The sequence below is a fragment of the Quercus lobata genome, chromosome 1, assembly GCF_001633185.2.
Source record: "Quercus lobata isolate SW786 chromosome 1, ValleyOak3.0 Primary Assembly, whole genome shotgun sequence".
In the NCBI taxonomy this organism is placed as follows: domain Eukaryota; kingdom Viridiplantae; phylum Streptophyta; class Magnoliopsida; order Fagales; family Fagaceae; genus Quercus; species Quercus lobata.
Window position 1 is genome coordinate 15,703,957 of NC_044904.1, and position 21,878 is coordinate 15,725,834.

The following is a 21,878-nucleotide window of genomic DNA, read 5'->3' on the forward strand; positions in this document are numbered from 1 at the left end:
GCTGTAGGGAAATTATTGCCTAGTCCCGGACTACAAGGTCAGCATGCTGACTTTGTAGTCCCAGCCAATAGGAGCATGCCAACACATTAAAACTTGCTTACCTCAACTGAACTGCCACATCTGCCCAATGAGTGTTGATAATCCTAGCGTTTGTTTAACCATGAAACGGTGAAAGCAAATTCAAAATTTGGGAACGTGAATGGCGGGCTTAGATTTGGGTTTAATTAATATGCTGCAAATTTCTGTATCCATATCTCTCTCCATTTTCTCCCTGTTCTCTTCTCTTCAGCTCACTTTCTCTATTCATTTACTGGATTTTTTCTTCAGCTTCACCAAATTTTAAAATCTTTGTTTTTACCATACTTTTCTGTGGGACACCCATGGCCGAATCTCCATGGTTGCATTAGCCATTGAGTCCCACACCACCACCATCGGCTGTGCTTGCCCATGTGACCTCCTATCTTAAGGCTTTCTCACCTCTCTCTCTAGCCCAAATGTGGCTGATTTATATTTGATTTGATTTTAATGTTGTTTTTGAAATGCATAGATGATGTTTGTGAAAATACCTGTTAAAAACTTTGGTTCCAATACATTGTGCTTTACGGCTTTGCCTTGAGTTGATGTGATATTTTAGATGTTGGTAGTTGTTTTGCCTATTGTTCTGCCACTTGGTGTGTAACTAAACTATATTCATATTTTCTTAAATTTTATGGTTTATTATGTTAGAGAGGATGATTTTAAAATTTTAATATATTCGGAATATTTCAATCAATGTTAAAAATGTTGCTTTTGATCTTATGTTGGTTCAGTTTCATGGTTGAGTAAGAAGACTACTTAAAGTTTGTCATAGTGTTTCATGGCTGAGTAAGAGGACTACTTAAAGTTTATCTGCTTTTTTACAAAATTGCAAACAGTTCAGCAGTGCAATTTCTTCCTGAGAATCGATAATGAAATTTGTGCCACAACACCTATGCATGTAAGAAGAATGTTGTTGATTTAGAAGATAACGAGTTTGCCATGGACATCTAATTGATGAATTTGGAGGAAAAGAGCATCATGAGGAAAAGAATGATTGCTGAGATTTAAATTGTGCATTAATAGAGGGAGAGGGACTACTTGTTTACTTGGCACTAAGTTTTTTTTGTTGTTTTTGTGGTCATTTTAGCCTGTTTAGTGAAAGTAAAAAAGACAATGAGAGTACTTGTATTTAGAATAGGTGAAAATGTGGATGAATTGTAGTTTGGTGATTGTGATATATTGTAATGACAATTGTTTTGAGATATTGGTAAGTCTAGTCTCTTATTTATTGTAATGAAAATTGAAATGGCCACTAGTTTTACCATTTTGTAATGGAAATTGAATACACCACTTCATGAGGAAGTTTGGTCATTGTGAAATATTTGCACCAATTGAAAAAAGTAATTTTCAAAAGATAGAGGGTGTTCATTATACTAGATTCCTTCCATCTATACATAAGTGGTAGTTTCCTTATATAGTAATAGTTCTGCAGTAACAAAAATTTGTCCAAAATTATGCAACAACAATTTTGCCTACTACAGAGCCTACAGCCCAAAATTAAAAATTGAACTTAATAGACACAATGGTCTCATCAACTAAAATTAAAATGATCAATATGCATTCATCATAATATTAAGTTGGTCATTACAAAATTGCCTCATGAGTACACAATGGCTTTGAAAAATATCAACACAAAAAAGAAACTCATGGAGAGCTTACAAAAGAGCAACCACAACCAACTTCAATCTAACACTAACATATCCTAATAATATAAAGTCCTAACAACAACAACAACAACAACAACAGCAAAAAATGAAATCCATCAAATGTTGATCCAAGTACACATCATATATCTCATGTTCTAGCTCTTCTAGTCCCAGCTCCAAACTCTACATTTTTCATATCCAGATCCAACTCATTCTTTTCCAACTCTAGTTACAAAAGAGTGGACATATGAAAAGATTCTTATTCAATATTTAGACACAAGATATACCAAAATATGCCAAAAGGTGGCCTAGAGCAAATTTATACTGATGGTAGCATGAGATTTTCCCCCTAGAAACATTTAAGACATTGCATCAATTAGAATGGAACAAAAAAGAACCAAATCCCAATTAATATAAGCTATAATAAAAAATACCTTAATGAACTCTCTTACTTAGTGTCGGGGGCGAAAAAGTTTCCTTCCCGACAAATAAGATTTATGTTGGGTCGGAGGGTCTAAACCGAAACTCGACAATGGGCTTGATGCACAGCCCAAAGGCTATCGGTGAAGATTCAAGAAGTCCACTATATTTTATGCCTTGGGCTTAGATTGGAACTGTCAAGAGTGGCCCATGAACAATCCCTACAGTGAACACGTCAGCATGGTTGAAAAACATACTGTAAAAAATAACCCAGCAGTAAAGTATTTCTGCAAGAAACAATCCAGCGGTAAAAATGTTTCTACAGAAAAGGGCCCAACTGTTAAGGTACTCCTGCAGAAAATAGCCCAGCGGTAAAGTAAAACGAAATTAGTTACTTTACAGACTAAGAGAAACATCTATATTTTCAGACTCATCATCTGTTAGCTCTAGAGAGGAATCTTCTAATACAACAATATGAGGGAAAAACTTTATAGTGACAGTCACATCATAACCATTGATAGTAAATGAGTAAATAAATATCATAAGTTCCATAATAACAAATAATGGAGAAGACTTAGTGTGACATGAAGGGAGAGAGAGAGATCCTAGCTAGCGCAGCAAGATCATTATGGTGCCATGACATGCTCATGAATATAATATATGTAGTGAGTAAAGAGAATCATTTGTGAGTAGTATGAGTAATGAGTGAGAGTGTATAGTAGTACTGCTAGAATATTTTGCTGGGGCAAGTAAGTGTTTATGAGTAGAGTTATGAGAAAGTATTTGTGAGTTAGGAGCTGGGAGACTTAGTTTCTATGCTTGAAACTAAGAACTCAGAGGCTTTTTTAGAGCTTAGAGAAAGCTTAAACAGAGAGGTTAAGGCAGAAAATTTTCTGGTGTAAGTCTTAGTGTGTTGTTGGTTGTTGAAGCATTAATGAAGAGTTCCATTTATATTAGGTTTTTCAGGGGGTGATTAGCAAATAATCTTGGCTAAATCTTCCTTAATCTCCAGAAAATCTTTAGAGAATCGTTCTTAAGATTTTTAGCTAAGAGTAGTAAGCTTAACTTTAGAAGATTTCTGCTGTTTTGGGTAATCACAGCTGGGTTTCTGGCTTTAGTATTGAATGCTGATTAACCTTGGCTGATGGGATTAGAGCATGCTTTAGGCTAATGATCTTGGATATGCTACAACTAGAATCAGAGTTCCCTAGGGCAGATAGGACCACCCTAAGCCAGGTGTCAACCTTGGAGCCCTTACTGAGAACTTTGTTGGGATCCCCTTTAGTTCCCTCCAAACCACATTTCCCTAAGTTTCCCCATTTGGGGTTCATGTGCTTGGTTCATGAACCAGAAAATACATATTTTTAGTATGAAAATGAGCTGATTTTGTGTCGTTTCAGGAGCTTCACTGGTCTGGTCATGACAGCTTTGTTTTCTTGACTGAATGAGCTGAAGGAGAAAGAAGTAACAGCTGACTGAAGCTTTCCCAGCTTTCCTAGCTTTTTGTCACATCACTTTAAGCTTTTTATGTTACTTGAGAGATGATAGGATTTCAGCTTGTGGAGGAAGGATTCATCCCCTGGTGGACACATGTCTGTTTTCTGACTGATTAGACATGTTGGGACCTGATGGGAAAGGGCTCCAGCTATTTATTTATTACTGAGATTTGGCTGACCAGTTCACCTGTTCTTCAATTGCTGAGATTTGTTTATGGGCTGGTCTGACCCAGCTGGGCTTTGTTGATAAGCTTGCTTAGGCTTTGTTAACCCTACAAAATGAGTAGTTTTGCCATGGGTGATATTCATGGGGCTTTATAGTTTGATTATGGAAATAATAGATATAGTTCCTGTGGGGCCCAACAATTCTTGGACTAGGCCCATTTGCCCTTAGAGAGTCCGAAGGCCCAATCCGAGGAGAGCTGTGGCCCAAGCTCTACAACGCAGAGCACAAAAGAATTTTGGGAGGCAGCCGAGGACAGTGTAGTCCTCGGCAGATCCATAGTCCCACCAAAACAAAGGGGTGAAACTGGTATAGGGACGAATTCGTAAGGAGATCCAAGATACCTTGGGGAGGTTATCCTTACTACCCCTCCAGATAAGACCCAGCGCCTGACAGAGCCGCACTCTGCAGCTTTATCAAACCATCCCCAACAATTCCGGGATTGGACTGATAGGACAAATGTCAGTGTTTGTAAAGACTGACCCTACACGTGGACGAAGGATAACGAATGCAGACGAGTATAAAAGAAGAAAGTAAGTAAATCGAAAGGGGATCCCATTCCACCTCCAAAAAAGAAATATCACGTGGGGGGAGAACATCTCAACAGCACCGGACTTCACTGAAGAAAGTCCGTCGTTGGATAACCGGGGTTAGGCCTCAATGGTCCTCGGATCAACTCCGAGGAGTCCCATCCCATAGGATGCGACGTCTTAGGGCCTAAATGTTCAGGCCCAACTCCTTTTTCTACTTGAATTCCTCTAAAACCAGGATCGGACATCGCCCCGTGACCAGCGGCTAGCTTTTTAAGCCCACTCTCTACAAATTATATTGTGAGGGATCTTCCGTGCGCGAGCCCAACATCCTTATTGGGCCGCCAGAGAATCGTGTCCTTACAATTGACGCCGTCTGTGGGAAAGCTTGCGCGTTGGCGCAGGTGGCGGTGGAATCAACTCATTGGCAAGCAGAAATTTCAGGGATCTCCTCCGTTTCCGGTGACATATAGTTGTCGCTCTGACGAAAGCTTCTGCTAGGGGCTACGCCTCGCAGTACTAAGGGCGCGGGCATCTCAAGGGGCTCCCAGCCTCGAGTCAACTTTCCCCGCCCTGGTGTAGGGGCTTATGGTCGAAAAAAATAAATCAAGCAAAAAAAAAGAAAATCTTATAAGTTTTGGACAGAACCAAGGCCTTGCATGGTCCACGGACTCAAGCCTATGGGGAAACCAAGTACATAAAAAGATCATAAGTTTTGGACAGAACCAAGGCCTTGCATGGTCCACGGACTCAAGCCTATGGGGAAACCAAGTACATAAAAAGATCATAAGTTTTGGACAGAACCAAGACCTTGCATGGTCCACGGACTCAAGCCTATGGGGAAACCAACTATAAAAAAAAAACTACTATGGCATATAAACCTCAAAATCCATCCGAAGAGAACTTCTCGTTAACAGTTGGGTCAATCTTAATGCACGGGTTCCCGGTCTACCCTCGGATCCCCCGTACCAAAGGGAATGATGCGTTACGGTACAGCATATTACCCGAAAGCACAAAGTCCTTCGCTACTCGACTATCATCTCAGACGAATTGTTTAGAGTTTATCATTCTCGGGAATTAGTCTAGCGTGCATCGCGCGGCACTCAACAGCTATCTCGGTTAGTTCCATGAATTTAATCTATTGAAGATTACCATTGTTATACTTGATAATATTTGCGAGTTTAAACTAATAAGGGTTTGACCTAAAGTGTTCTTCTGCCCAGAATACTGTTAAGGGCAGGCTTAGACTTAATATTCAGACCCAAAGTGGTCGTTGCAAAAAAAAAAGTATGTATAAAGAAACAAACGCATCTTTTATTAAGACAAAAGAACAGTACAGTGTACAATAAAAGCTGAAACAAGCTTACGTTAGAGTTAACTGCGTAAGCAAAAGAAAAGTACAAAAGAGTGAGGATGATGCCGAGGAGATATCTCAGAGGAGAGGTTGGCTACTGTTCCAAGATGTCGTCTAAGGAAACTATTCCTCGACGCTTCTACATGCCCATAACTCAGGCAACCAAAGAACCTGACCTCAGGCTAACACCATCTACAGAAAAGATGCAGGGAACCAGAAGTTGGGAAGCCCCCGCAGAAATTTGCCTGCTACAAGGCAGACGGCGCTGATGGCGGAAATTCCTTCTTCGGACATACCAAAAATCTGGCATGACCAGAACCTGCTTCGGATTTTGACTAAAAGAGGGAGAAACATCCTTTCCCCTCTCTCGAACTGAAATATTCTCTTGAGTCTACGCCTCCTTGACCCGTACCTCACTATCTGGAGTCTCAGGAGGACACGACGCTTTCGTGGCGGAGAGAGCTCCTTTGCCCCAATCCTCGCCTCAAACATGATGTACTAAGAGAGGAGACTGAAGAATTCGTGCGAAGGTAAAGCAACTTTCTCTCCTATTTATTTAAAAGATGAGGTGATGGCATTGAATTCACGCAGCGTCCCAAGGAACGCTACAGACAAAATGTCTCCGGCTCGATTTCCAATGCCGTCTGCAACCCTGAGATTAAAGGAGCCTCGTAAAGGCGCACCTCGAATACTGGGACGCCAAAAAATACCGCGTGACCAAAGACTACGGAAATGCCTCTAAATCTGTGGGCCCAATAAATTCGCGGCCCAAGCCCGTTCTGTAGGGAAGCCCACGGACTATGGCCCACACCAAGGAATAACCATTGCCGAGGACAACTACCTGCTCGGCAGACTATGAGACACCTGAGGAAAGAGCATAAAGTTTTGGACAGAACCAAGGCCATGTATGGTCCTCGGACTCAAGCCTATGGGGAAATAAGTTATTATTATTACAAGTTTTGGACAGAACCAAGGCCTTGTATGGTCCTCGGACTCAAGCCTATGGGGAAATCAAGTACAAAAAATTATTATTATTACAAGTTTTGGACAGAACCAAGGCCTTGTATGGTCTTCGGACTCAAGCCTATGGGGAAACCAAGTACAAAAATTATTATTATTACAAGTTTTGGACAGAACCAAGGCCTTGTATGGTCCTCGGACTCAAGCCTATGGGGAAACCAAGTACAAAAATTATTATTATTACAAGTTTTGGACAGAACCAAGGCCTTGTATGGTCCTCGGACTCAAGCCTATGGGGAAACCAAGTACAAAAAATTATTATTATTACAAGTTTTGGACAGAACCAAGGCCTTGTATGGTCCTCGGACTCAAGCCTATGGGGAAACCAAGTACAAAAAATTATTATTATTACAAGTTTTGGACAGAACCAAGGTCTTGTATGGTTCTCAGACTCAAGCCTATGGGGAAACCAAGTACAAAAAGTTATTATTATTACAAGTTTTGGACAGAACCAAGGCCTTGCATGGTCCTCGGACCCAAGCCAAGGGGGTAAGTATTACTTTTTATTGGTCTGCCTTATTATGCCAAGCACTTCCATTAAAGTTATGGCAACATCTTTTTATTATTAAGTATTTTGGTCTTAGTCGTCATTGATTTAGATGCTATATGATTGTGCCGAGCGGCGCTTACAAATTTATAAAAACAAAGAGACAGAACATGCAAAGTGAAATAGAAACAAGTTTTATTAATATGAAAAATTATTACAATGTACAAAAAGAGGCTTCAACAAGCCTATACAAAAGAGGGGCTGCCGAAGCAGTACTAACATCCACAGTACAGATAAGCAAACGGTCAAGCGCCTTTTAAACTTGTCTTCAAAGTCTCTCCAATCTCTGCCTCACTGTTGCTCATACTAAGAGAAGAACTCACTTCAAAAAAAAAAAAGAGAACGAAGAAGAAGGAAATAGTAAGGAAGAAATCAATGAAGAAGATGGAGGACATGAGTAAGGAAGGAGGAGAAGAAGAGAGAAGAGATAAAAAGAAAGAAAAGGAGCAAAAGAGGGAGAAGCAGAAGCACTTAGCCCCTGCCTCAGCCCTAACTCCTAACACGCTGGTGCCATATTAGGTACGCTCGTGAGGAGCCGGGTGGTGCTGGTCTTGGTTGTTCTCGACTCAGTCACGCCGAGAAGTCGACATGACGAGCCCCTGCTTCGGATTTTGGCTAAAAGAGAGGCGAGACAGATCTTAAGTCTGCGCCACCCTTGCCCTGACCGAGCCATTTCAAGTTTTGTCAGAATATGGTGTTTTGAGGAGGAGCGTGTTTCCTTCATCATTCGTTATGGAGGGCGTATGCAGATATGATATATAACAAACGGGCTAAGTGGACGCTAAAGGGGGATACGGATTTCAGATTTCAGAAGGAAGGAGAGGAGTCTGTACGAAAGTCACTGCCACCTGCTTGCCTTCTTATAGGAAGGGCAAAACGGATGGAATTAAATGCGTTCAGAGTTTCCAAAAGGATCTGAAGAGAAAAGAGGCGCCCGTTCCGTTTCCCCACCTTATCAGATGAGCCGCCGGACATAAATGTGCCTCGTAAAGGGAATTCATTTAAAGGCGCGTCTGGGACATCCAAGCGGCAGGAGTAGATCACGAGCGGATTAAACGGAATCCCTTGAAAACCGGCTGACTTCCTGGGAAACCGCTCACATAAATGCGGGGTCAAACTAAATGGGCCATATTGAGGGCCCGGGTTTGCCAAAACCCTCCTTTCCAACCCGGAAGTCAGACAGAAGGGTTTTGAGGGGCTATTGTGGGGCCCAACAATTCGTGGACTAGGCCCATTTGCCCTTAGAGAGTCCGAAGGCCCAATCCGAGGAGAGCTGTGGCCCAAGCTCTACAACGCAGAGCACAAAAGAATTTTGGGAGGCAGCCGAGGACAGTGTAGTCCTCGGCAGATGCATAGTCCCACCAGAACAAAGGGGTGAAACTGGTATAGGGACGAATTCGTAAGGAGATCCAAGATACCTTGGGGAGGTTATCCTTACTACCCCTCCAGATAAGACCCAGCGCCTGACAGAGCCGCACTCTGCAGCTTTATCAAACCATCCCCAACAATTCCGGGATTGGACTGATGGGACAAATGTCAGTGTTTGTAAAGACTGACCCTACACGTGGACGAAGGATAACGAATGCAGACGAGTATAAAAGAAGAAAGTAAGTAAATCGAAAGGGGATCCCATTCCACCTCCAAAAAAGAAATATCACGTGGGGGGAGAACATCTCAACAGCACCGGACTTCACTGAAGAAAGTCCGTCGTTGGATAACCGGGGTTAGGCCTCAATGGTCCTCGGATCAACTCCGAGGAGTCCCATCCCATAGGATGCGACGTCTTAGGGCCTAAATGTTCAGGCCCAACTCCTTTTTCTACCTGAATTCCTCTAAAACCAGGATCGGACATCGCCCCGTGACCAGCGGCTAGCTTTTTAAGCCCACTCTCTACAAATTATATTGTGAGGGATCTTCCGTGCGCGAGCCCAACATCCTTATTGGGCCGCCAGAGAATCGTGTCCTTACAGTTCCCATAAAATTTTGTTAAAGAGATATTCTTTTGAGAAATGAACAATTTGTATTTCCCATGAGTTGGAGATTTAACAAATGTTGAAATAATATTTGAATTTAGTAAATATGTGCCAAAATAGCATTTGGGTTTTATGAAATAGCTGCCAAAAGATTATTTGGGCTTTGCAAAAATAAGTGCCAAATTAACATTTGGGCTTTGAGTATAAAGTAATTATTTTTGCCAAAATGTCATTTTGGACTTTGTAAGATAATTGCTAGAATGGTTTTAGGTTTTGTAAAATGGATGCCAAATTAGCAATTGGGCTTTTATAAAAATAGTGTAAGATAATTGTCAAATTAGTATTTGGACTTTATGAAAGAATTGCCAAGATAATATTTGGGCTTTATAAAATAGTGCTAAATTAGTATTTGGGCTTTGTGAAAATATATGCCAAATAAGAAGTTGGGCTTTGTGAAAATAGATGCCAAATATGAATTTGGGTTTTGTGAAAATAGATGCCAAATGAGAATTTGGGCTTTGTAAAAATGATTTTGAGATTTTGTAAAGTATTGCCGTGTAGCAATGGGCTTTGTAAATAGTGTTGCATCATAGCGGTTTTTGTGAATAGTGCTGCATCGTAGCAAGCTTTGAATTTGCCACATCGTAGTGGGATATTTGGAATTAGCCACATCGTAGTGGGACTTTTGGAATTAGCCACATCGTAGTGGGACTTTTGAAATTAGCCACATCGTAGTGGGACTTTGGGAATTAGCCATGTTGTAGTGGGACTTTTGGAATTTGGGCTTTCTTTGAGTTTTGCCCATAAGCCAAATGATGTTGGGCTTTGTGTGGGGATAGTGTAATTTGCAGCCCAATTTTGGTAGTGGTGTGATGTGCATATTTTGTGGAGAATTTCAGTTGGATGATATGTGGGATATAATAGATAATATTTGTGAGAGGGCCAATGGCAATTTATGGGCTTGGGTACGGAGTATTTTGTGAAGGCCCAATAATATGGAGAATATTTGCGTAATATATATGGGAAATATTTATGTGGGTTTTAAATAATGTGTGGACTCATGTGGGTATTTTGTGAGTGGGCCAATAAAATCAAGGCCCGAAAATTTGTACCTCAACACTTAGTTCATTGTGGCCATTGCCCATGTCTTATTTTTGTAGCTTTTCTATGTGGTTGACAATCTAATTTAAAGAAAAATAAATAAATAAAATGTATAATGTAAGTAATCCTTAAGGACAAGAAATAAATGTCGCTATTGATAAAACAAGTATGCCACAAGAATTTCCAAATTTATCTCTTGACTATATGTGTAATCTGGTTGCTTGGAATTATAAATCAATGAGCTCATTTGGGAAGCAAATGAATTCTATAAGAACACATTATATCAAAACAAAGTTTTGTACATATAGTTTCAAATAGTATTGAATGAATGAATTGTGTCAATTTACCTGACTAATTTGGGCTACAACATTGGTACCTTGCAACATAGATGTAAATTACAATACAATAATTACAACAATTTTTACGACAAATATAAATATTAGAAACAAAATTCTAAGGAAATTACAATACAATAATTATATCATTTAAAAAAAAAAAAATTCCATATGCACCATGTTTACAATTTTGTATGTGTTCTTAAAGGCCTATAGTACACTTGATCACCAAACTCTAATGCTTAGGCACAATAACAACAACACTGTTTTAATACCAATTTTTTTAATATTTATTTATTAATTTATTTTTTTGGGATTGACTATGGATAACAACAACTGTGGGGCCAGAGAACTTGTGGCCTCAGCCCACTTTGCTTTAGGGCCCAAGGCCCGAGCCGAGGAGGGATATTGCCGAGGACATACAGTGAATGTCCAAATGGCCTAGAGATATAGCTGAGGATAATTCTATCCTCGGCATCCCAACGCGATCCTGAAAGAAAGTGCAAGTACGGTATAGGAACAATTTAAGGAAAAGTTGAACACCTCCACATTGATGGAGAAAGGACCCCTGGACAATATGGCGACAAAGGACAAAGGAAAGGCTGCCATTACTGTAATTAAATACTCTGCGCTAGACAGGGCAATGCTTTTCAGCTTTTACAACCACCCCCAACCACTTTGGGTATGGGCTAATGGGACAAGTATCAGCCCTGGAAAGCTAAACCTACACGTGGATGTTGGAGGAAGAGTAAAGGATAATATAAAAAGAGAAGTGAGCAATCCAAAAAGGGGGGCTGGGAAAAAAGGCCAAGAACCAGAGCCTCCCAAGCCATGCTGAGGAGAAAGACTTCTTGAGCAAACATGGTTCACCTCTGTATGAGTACCATGACTAACCACCGTCCGGTGACCAAGGCCTAACCTTTCAAACCCACGCTCTACAAATTTTATTGTTTGGGCCTTAAACGTGCGAACCCAATACCAGTTTGGGGTCGTTACAAATTGAGTCCTTATAATTGGCGCTGTCTGTGGGGAAGGCTTGTGCGTTGGCACAAGCGGTGATAGGATCGAGCTCCTGTCAAACAAGGGACTGAGAAAGCCTCTCCGTCATTTCCAGCAGCACGCTATTGTTGCCCTAATATAAAGTTCCACTAGGGGCTATGCTTCGAAGCACCAGTGGCGCGGGCAGTTCTAGGGGCTTTCAACATCATGTCAACACCCTACACTTTGGTCGAGGGGCTAATCCTCGAAACTTAAAGAAAAATCTAAGTTTTGGATAGAACCAAGGTATTGCATGGTCCTCGGATTCAAACCTATGGGGAAACCAACTACTTAAAGAGAATTCTAAGTTTTGGACAGAACCAAGGTATTGCATGATCCTCGGACTAAAACGTATGGGGAAACCAACTACTTAAAGAGAATTCTAAGTTTTGGACAGAACCAAGGTATTGCATGGTCCTCAGATTCAAACCTATGGGGAAACCAACTACTTAAAAACAAATCTAAGTTTTGGACAGAACCAAGGTATTGCATGGTCCTCGGACTAAAACCTATGGAAAAACCAACTACTTAAAGAAAAATCCAAGTTTTGGACAGAACCAAGGTATTGCATGGTTCTCGGACTCAAACCTATGGGGAAACCAACTACTTAAAGAAAATTATAAGTTTTGGATAGAACCAAGGTATTGCATGGTCCTTGGACTCAAACCTATGGGGAAATTGGATAGAATCAAGGTATTGCATGGTCCTCGGACTCAAACCTATGGGGAAACCAACTACTTAAAGAGAATTCTAAGTTTTGGACAGAGCCAAGGTATTGCATGGTCCTCAGACTCAAATCTATAGGGAAACCAACTACTTAAAGAGAATTCTAAGTTTTGGACAGAACCAAGGTATTGCATGGTCATCGGACTCAAACCTATGGAGAAACCAACTACTTAAAGAGAATCTAAGTTTTGAACAGAACCAAGGTATTGCCTCGGACTTAAACCTATGGGGAAACCAACTACTTAAAGAAAATTCTAAGTTTTGGACTCAAACCTATGGGGAAATTGGATAGAATCAAGGTATTGCATGGTCCTCGGACTCAAACCTATGGGGAAACCAACTACTTAAAGAGAATTCTAAGTTTTGGACAGAGCCAAGGTATTGCATGGTCCTCAGACTCAAATCTATAGGGAAACCAACTACTTAAAGAGAATTCTAAGTTTTGGACAGAACCAAGGTATTGCATGGTCATCGGACTCAAACCTATGGGGAAACCAACTACTTAAAGAGAATCTAAGTTTTGAACTATGAACCAAGGTATTGCCTCGGACTCAAACCTATGGGGAAACCAACTACTTAAAGAAAATTCTAAGTTTTGGACAGAACCAAGGTATTGCATGGTCCTCAGACTCAAACCTACTGGGAAATCAACTACCTAAAGAAGATTATGAGTTTTATACAGAATCAAGGTATTGCATGGTCCTCGAACTCAAATCTATGGGGAGATTAGTCATTAGAAAATGAATTAAGTCTTAGATAGAATGGAAATCCTGTCCTGTCCTCGGATCCCCAACTCTAGGGAAACTAATGTAAACAAGTATTTAGGCCTGGTGCAATCACACCTTGGTCCTCGGACTGAATGCCAAAAATGGTTAAGGCTATGAATGTTGTTAGGAACGTGGCAAAGCACCTTAGCACTTGGCGACCTTCTCGGATAGTTCATTTTGGGTTACCCATCCTCGGATGAGCACCTCATATGCAATACAGAGCATTCAACTGTTATCTCAATTAGTCTTGTATGTATAACCTTTTTCAGGTCGGCATTATTGTGCCTATTAATCTCAATGAGTTCAAAATAATAGCTTTTTGTTAACAAGGGTTTTGGCCCTAAGTATCGTTCAGAATAAAAAAAATAAAAATAAATAAATAGCACATCCATTCACAATATAACTATTGCAGAAAAAAAAATACTTAGAATAAAATAAAGCCATCTTTTATTAATACAAAGAAATAGTACAGCGTACAATGAAGGGCTTAAGTAAGCCTATACCAGAAGCTAACTACAAAAGCAAAAAGAAAAGCAAAAAGGAAAAAGATACAAGGGAACAGTAAATCCTTCAAAATTCTGCTCTTATGGCGACTAAGCGTGTCAGGATGACCCCGTTGATGGAAGGGGAGAAGAGGCAGAAGAAGAAGCAGAAGCACCAGGATGCCCCTAGTGATGGAAGAGAAGAAGAAGCAGAGGCAAAATGAGGCATCAGAGAAGAAGGAGAGGAGGAAGCGGGGATGCTTAGTCCCTGTGCCAGCTCTGACCCCCATCAGGCCAGTGCCATGTTAGCAGCGCTCGAGAGAGAGTGGATGGTACTGACGATGAGCAACCCCAGTGCTATCGCACCAAAAATCTGATGCGACCAGCACCTGCTTCGAATTTTGGCTAAAGGAAGAAGAGGCTTCTTTCCCGCCTTGTCAAGGGGGAGAAATGCTTTGAGTCTCTGTCTCCCTTGCCCTGATCGGGTCATCTTGAGTCTCGGAGAGACCCAGTGCTTCTGGAGAGGGTGTGGTCCCTTCACCCCTATCTTCACCCCAACCATATCACTTCCTAAGGCTTAATCCCACTGGCAGTGAGGACTTTGAACACAGCAGGTGGTTTAGGAATTTGAAAAGGTTGAAGGACGCCAAGGAAATGACCTCCTACCTTGCTTCTTATATGGAAGGCAAGTTTGGTGGCATTTAATCTGTACAGATTTCCAAGAAAAGCTACAAACGAGATAATTCTCACTCAACTCCCAACACCGTCTACAACTGTTGGATTGGCGTTGCCTCGTGAAGGGAACTTATTAAAGATGCGCCTCGTGTAATGAAACGGCAAAAGCACGACGTGAGTAAAACTCAAGGAATGTCTCATAACCAGGAGTATTCTCCAGGCAAATGAAGAGACACCGACATTAATGAAGGACAAAACTCGGCAAGCCGTGACATAGGCTCGACGTCACCAAAACCCTCCTCTCCGTCCAAAGGGTCGGACAACAGGATTTTAAGGGGCTATTGTGGGGCCAGAGAACTTGTGGCCCCGGCCCACTTTGCTTTAGGTCCCAAGGCCCGAGCCGAGGAGGGATATTGTTGAGGACATACAGTGAAGGTCCAAATGGTCTAGAGATATAGTCGAGGATGATTCTATCCTCGGCATCCCAACGCGATCCTGAAAGAAAGTGCAAGTACGGTATAGGAACAGTTTAAGGAAAAACTGAACACCTCCACATTGATGGAGAAATGACCCCTGGACAATATGGCGACAAAGGACAAAGGAAAGGCTGCCATTACTGCAATTAAATACTCTGCGCCAGACAGAGCAATACTTTTCAGCTTTTACAACCACCCCCAACCACTTTTGGGTATGGGCTGATGGGACAAGTATCAGCCTTGGAAAGCTGAACCTACACGTGGACGTTGAAGGAAGAGTAAAGGCTAATATAAAAAGAGAAGTGAGCAATCCAGAAAGGGGGGCTGGGAAAAAAGGCCAAGAACCAGAGCCTCCCAGGCCATGCCGAGGAGAAAGACTTCTTGAGCAAAGATGATTCACCTTTGTATGAGTACCATGACTAACCACCGTCCTGTAACCAAGACCTAGCCTTTCAAGCTCACGCTCTACAAATTTTATTGTTTGGGCCTTAAATGTGCGAACCCAATACCAGTTTAGGGTCGTTACAAATTGAATCCTTACAACAACAATAACAACAATATTTTAGTCTTAAATTTTTTGGGTTGATTATGGATACTCAATAAAAAAAATTATAATAACAAAAAATTAACAATAAATACGGTAAAAAACAAAAATAAATAAATCATTTATATATGAAAAAAAAAAGAAGCAAAATCTTTATGATATTTTTCTTGGGCTAAACTATAAAATTGATATATCATGTAAATACAACAAATTCAACACATTTTTATATAGTTTTATTTGAGAGCAAGTATATCACCACAAATTATAAAACATTCTTGCAAAACATAAATTAAATTAAAAAAATACAAGAAAAAATATACCTTTATCACTTTCCTCCAAGTCCATTTCCACCATGCTTTTACTTGAAACCAAATAAAATAGTATTCTGGTTTGTTCTATCCACCACTTGTCTTTTGCCTTTGCTTTGTTTTGTTGTCTTTATGGCTTTTAAGCCATTAAGTTGAGAACCCTACTATTATATCACTTATTTTAATGTGCTGGCATGGTCCTATTGGTTGGGACTATAATGTCAGCATGATGCCATGGAGATGTGTGATGTTAATTGGAAAGAGTGAATGTGGCTTCAAAGTCGAAATAAATGCAGACATATGTGGTGGTGTAATTGAAAGAGATATTGTCATAGGACTCGATGAGCTGGCAGTTCAGTTGAGGTAAGCAAGTTTTAATGTGCTGGCATGCTCCTATTGGCTGGGATTATAAGGATAGCATGATGACGTGGAGATGTGTGGTGTTAATTGGAAAGAGTGAATGTGGCTTCAAAGTCGAAATAAATGCAGACATATGTGGTGGCGTAATTGAAAGAAATACTATCATAGGACACATCTCCTTGGCATTATCATCATCCATCTTGTCCCTTTATTGAGAAAAGTCCCAAAACTCATTGAAATTTAATTCTAATTTAAATAAGGGTCTGATTGATGTATGGCCTTAAAAAAATATATTTTAGAGAAAATTTATCAAAAATTGAAAATGTTATCTTTTTCAATTCTCAATAAAAATTTTCTTAAAATGATTTTTACTAAAATATGCCCAAAGAGCATAAAATTAGTAAAAACCCTTTATATAATTGTTTAATTTTCCTTTTATCTCCGATTATTTTATTTTATTTTATTTGATAACACGTTTATCTCCATTTTTAGCTGATGGACCAGGACCAGCTTATTTAACGGATTAGCTCTGACCCTCACACCCAAAAAAAGCGTAAGAACTTATATATAATACCACTCCCAAAATTACCGCTTCATAACCTTTCTTCCTTACAAGTTTTTTGATCTAAAATCAAATGGAGAAATCTGGGTATGGGAGAGATGGGATATACAGGTCAATGAGACCACCATTAGTGTTACCAAAAGACCCAAATCATTCTATAGTCACATATCTCTTCAGAAACGCATCCTCGTACCCAAACAAACCTGCTCTCATCGACGCAGAAACCTCCGAAACCTTAACCTTCTCGCAATTGAAATCCACAATCGCAAAAGTGTCCCAAGGATTGCTCAGCCTAGGCATCACCAAAAACGACGTTGTCCTCCTTTTCGCTCCGAGCTCGATCCGATACCCAATCTGCTTTCTCTCCATCGTCGCAATAGGTGCAATCGCCTCAACAACCAACCCTCTCTACACAACCCAAGAGCTCGCCAAACAGGTCAAGGACTCGAACCCAAAGTTAGTCATTACCGTTTCTGAATTGTTGGACAAAGTCAAAGGTTTCAACCTGCCAGCTGTCATTTTAGGACCAAACTCCAACACCAACCACAACCTTAATTCAAACCCAAAAGTTATCCATTACAACGATTTGCTAAACCTTAACCAATCATCATCAGATTCCGAGCTGAACATCAACAATGTTAAGCAAAACGATACCGCCGCGTTGCTGTACTCGTCGGGAACCACGGGGACGAGCAAAGGCGTGATTTTGAGCCATGGGAATTTCATCGCGGCGTCGCAGATGGTGACGATGGATCAAGAGGTGGCCGGGGAGAGAAACAACGTGTACCTGTGCGTGTTGCCGATGTTTCACGTGTTTGGGCTGGCGGTGATTCTGTACGCGCAGTTGCAGGCTGGGAGTACGCTGGTTTCGATGGAGAGGTTTGAGCTGGAGAAGGTGTTGGCGGCGGTGGAGAGGTATAGGATCAGCCATTTTTGGGTGGTGCCGCCGATAATACTGGCTCTGGCGAAACAGAGTGTGGTGAAGAAGTACGACTTGTCGTCGGTGAAGCATATTGGGTCCGGTGCTGCGCCTTTGGGCAAGGATTTGATGGAGGAGTGCAGTAGGAATGTCCCAAACGCTGTCGTTATGCAGGTACTTTACAACTTGTTATAAACCATACATTATTTTTTTTTTATTGATAATCTTCTATTTTAAACTACTTTACAAGTTTATTGAATTAAAATATAATTTTTCCTATGCAAAGTATGACCACCACATGTACCTTGTGTCAACTTTGTCAAAAAAAAAAAAAAAAAAGTTATGTACCAATCAAGAGTTAACACGTAAGGAAGTGTGATTCTTTTTAAACCATGCCTAAGAATCTTTAAGAGAGAAACTGAGAGAGCAAAATAAAGGCAAGGATAATAGTTGAATATGATGTGTTTTGGATTTCTATTCTAGCTTTATGAATTGGTTATGGGTGTTTGTTGTCTGATGGAACGACTGTAACATCTTATGTTTTTGAAAAGTTCTATTTGTTGATTTTTTTAAAATTACATTTAATCAAGGCTTTAGAAATCTCTGGGGTTCTCGGCATCGGCAAGACCAGGACTCTTTAACAATCTGGCTTCATAAAATTTTTTGTCTATTTTAGTATAAGAATATATTTTTTTTATTTTACATTTTTATTTTTCAAAATACTCCATATTAGATTATCTATTTTATACTGCATTTCTTTAAAAAATCAAATTTTCTGGATTTTTAAAATTGTTTCTCATTTTTCACACACAACAAGTATCATCCATTCTCTTTCTTCATTCTCAAGATATGTAAAGAAAGAATAAACAACTAAATACAAAATGAATAGTATCAATGTAAATTTATACAATTACTATAGCAGACTTATACATTTACACAATTATACATGATTGATGTAGGTCAATTTTAGGCAAAATTGTGTAAATTCTACATTTTTTTATTATTATATACAATCCATGTATAATAAAATATGCCACTATCTGTGTCTCAATGATTGTTGGAGTTTAGTAGAGGTATAAAATTTTAAATCCAAATTAGTCATTGTTGGATCTTGAAACTTTAAATATTGGTTTTTGTTTATTTATTATTTTGTTTGTTTTTTATATTTCGTCTCTAGGTAGGAACGGTAGGGGCATGATTTGGAGCCCAAGCTCAAATTGTATGGAGTCTTGGTCTAATGAGCCCAATACAATGAATTTATAGAATATGGGTCAAAGAACTAGATCTTAATGAGTTGGGTAACAACTAATGTTGAATTAAAAGACAATTAAGCACAAATAAGAGACATTGGTGTCAATAGATTTTTAGTCTGAGGAGGCCAAAGTTAACGTATATTGATCACAGTTGGATATTAAGATAGTTAAGTATGCTATAGTGTTCTCTCTCTACTTTTTCACCACCCCTTCTCATGGGGGTTTTTCCACATTATATAGCTCATTTCTAATCATCTAGACCCTACACTTGTTGATCATCTGGAGCCCTACTTGAGTGCCCATCCTATCAGACACCCCTTTTAGCCTTTTGTGAGTTGTGGTAGCCAAGACAGCACTGTTTAGAGGTCCTCTCCACATTAATGTGGCCAGAAAAGTAGTTGCAGTGCACTTAATGCGGTGGTAGCAGTTTTGCCTTAGATATTTCGAGTTTCCTTCCCTCTCAGATGTTCATGGGATGCATTTCAATTGCTAGAGTATATACTTGGATTGCATTTGTCGTGTCCGAGGAGGAATTCCTCCTCGGACCTCTTTCCCTTCATCCCCTACTAATGAGACTTTTATTGGGAGTCATTTAATAGTTATCTCCTCCTTCTCGAACTTGTTAGTGTCCTCGGATAAGGCTCAAGACCCAATACATTATTTTGGGCCCTAGTCCCTACAAGACCATAGAAAAGAAAAAGAAAAAGAGAAACCAAAGGTAAGCATTCACAACAAGTTTGCTAAAAATTTTAATTTTTAGCAATTCAAAAAGCTACTTCATCTATTTTACCACCTTATTTAACAATACATCTTACATCAAATGTTTTATTTTAGTATACAACACATTAAAATAAAATAAACAATTTCTACTCACAAACACCATTCCACAACCTCAAAACACCCACAACAAAACACTTATCCACAACCACAAAACAACCATACCCATAGCTAAGCAACCATATTTCATGGCAAGCTACCAACCACAACTCTCTCCACATAGAATTACTTTGAAAACTCATAAAAGTTCTTAGCAAAATACAATTCCCATACACCCTTTCATCTTTAACCTCAAAACACCCACTACAAATTTTCTTTTAATCGACACAAAAGAAAATCTCATGAAAAACAAAGAAGCTTTTGAACCATATCATGGAGTTGAAGTTCACATTGATCCAAATCACTCTAACGCCAAGCTAAGAAATGCAAGAAGAAAGAGAAATCTAAGAAGTTGAAGATCAAGAAAGCCATGGAGAAAGTTAGCATTGATAGAGCTCAAATTTGCGCTGAGAATGCAATCCAGAAATGCATCGAGCAGATGAACTATCTCCGCCTCACTTCTCGCCTCGACACTGTCGTAGCTCATCTCAACACGTAGGCGAAGATGTTGACGATCAACAAGTCCATCGGGAAGCTGGGTTCAGTTAGAGAGAAAAGAGGAGAAAGGTTAGGCGAGGCTGGGTTCGATCAGGTGTGGCAAGGTTGCGTTTGGTTAGGCGTAGGGGAAGGGGAGAGAGGGGTTGGTGAAGAGGAGAGAGGTTGGTGTGTTTGCATGGGTGAGATAGAAAATTTTAGGAACCATTAGAAGGAGAAGACAGAGACGGGAGAGAGGCACCTTAGTTTCACAAATAAACTAAGATTATTTTGTTATAACATTCAACTACACTAAGCTGCTGTAGATGGTAGTTCACTGTAGGTAGGAATGGCAAAAATTGTCCAACCCAAGGGTACCCGACCTGACCCTAATGGGGCGGGTTTTACCCAACCCGTAAAGCAAACAGGGCAGGTTTAGGTTTTAAAAACCCAACCCATAGTGGGTTTGGGTTGGGTGCAGATATTATGCATATTTGCCCTAAACTTGACCCGTATACATATGTAATATTAAAAAATTTTAAAAACCCTAAATATAAATACTGCTCTTTCCCATTTCTCTATTTTCACTTCCCTAACCATAATCACTCTCTTAGCCACCCTCCATCTCCCTCACTCTCACTCTCACTTGTTGTAGCCGCTCTTTCCTCCCTGCCTTCCCCTATTGTGCCACTCACTTCTCCATTTGGGTGGGGATGGGGAATATTCCTTTGTTTTGTGGAAGAGAAGTTGCTATAGTGTGAATGATATTGGATTTTGTTCTAAAAGAAAATTTCCAATAGAATCTCAATTAAAGAATGACCCTAATCACCATTTTTGTGATGTATTCATTTGGCGAGGATTGGTAGAGTTGAAAGCTTGTGGTGAGTCTCGTGGGAGTGTTGGATGATTATGATTTAGGTCTTTGTTGGAATGGGCTAAGCGGCGTTGTTTCGCTGTGACACACTATGTTAGGGCTACTGCACTTTGAGTGGATGGATCGTCGCGGTTGTGGTGGTTCTGGTTTGGTCTTAATTGGAAAAATGAGGGTTTTTTTTTTGGGTTTCCAGGTGTTTTGTGGTTCTGTTTTTGGAGTGTTTTACATTTTATTTATTTATTATTTCATCTTGAAAAATATTTAGAAGTTCTATATTTGGGTTTGTGATTTTGAAAGGAAAAATGATATGAAATTAAATTATTGTAGATTTGTGTGATATATTGATATTGATATATATATATATATATATATTTAGATTGAGCCAGGATTTAGGGTCTTCAAATTGGGCCTTGTGTTTGTGTTTGTGATTTTTGTGTTGGTGATAGGATTTGTGTTTGTGATTGTGATTTTGAAAGGGAAAATCATAAATCAGGAAAATATAAAATTGATTTTTATTTTTAAACATTTGGTCATGGATTGGGCCACGGATTAGGGGCTTTAGATTAGGCCCTAAAGTGGCATGGTGGGGCGGGGCCTGCGGGGCTGGACGAGGCAGGTTTGGGGGTTAAAAAAAACCATTTAGTTAACGGGGTGGGTGGTGGGTTGGGTTCGAGCATAAGGAAACTCGCTTCAAATCCAATCTAGATTCCTAACTGTAGGTTGTAACTGAAACTCAAAATTTTTTAAGTTAGACACTTTTGATGTAGTGAGTGTTTTTAGTGTGTTGAGTATTAAATTAGCTTTTTAGTCATTTTATTAAC

The 21,878-nt window shown here is 39.9% G+C and overlaps 1 protein-coding gene across 1 annotated transcript in view; it reads left to right on the plus strand.

Annotated features, from left to right (window-relative positions):
* Positions 1-16,623: 16,623 nt before the first annotated feature.
* The window catches only part of LOC115980792 (4-coumarate--CoA ligase-like 7), a 30,052-nt gene continuing 24,797 nt past the window's right edge, over positions 16,624-21,878 (plus strand). Inside the window, exon 1 of the mRNA XM_031103007.1 lies at positions 16,624-17,754. Coding sequence (XP_030958867.1) covers positions 16,735-17,754 — 1,020 coding nt within the window. The 5' untranslated portion in view covers positions 16,624-16,734. The remainder of the gene's footprint in view (positions 17,755-21,878) is intronic.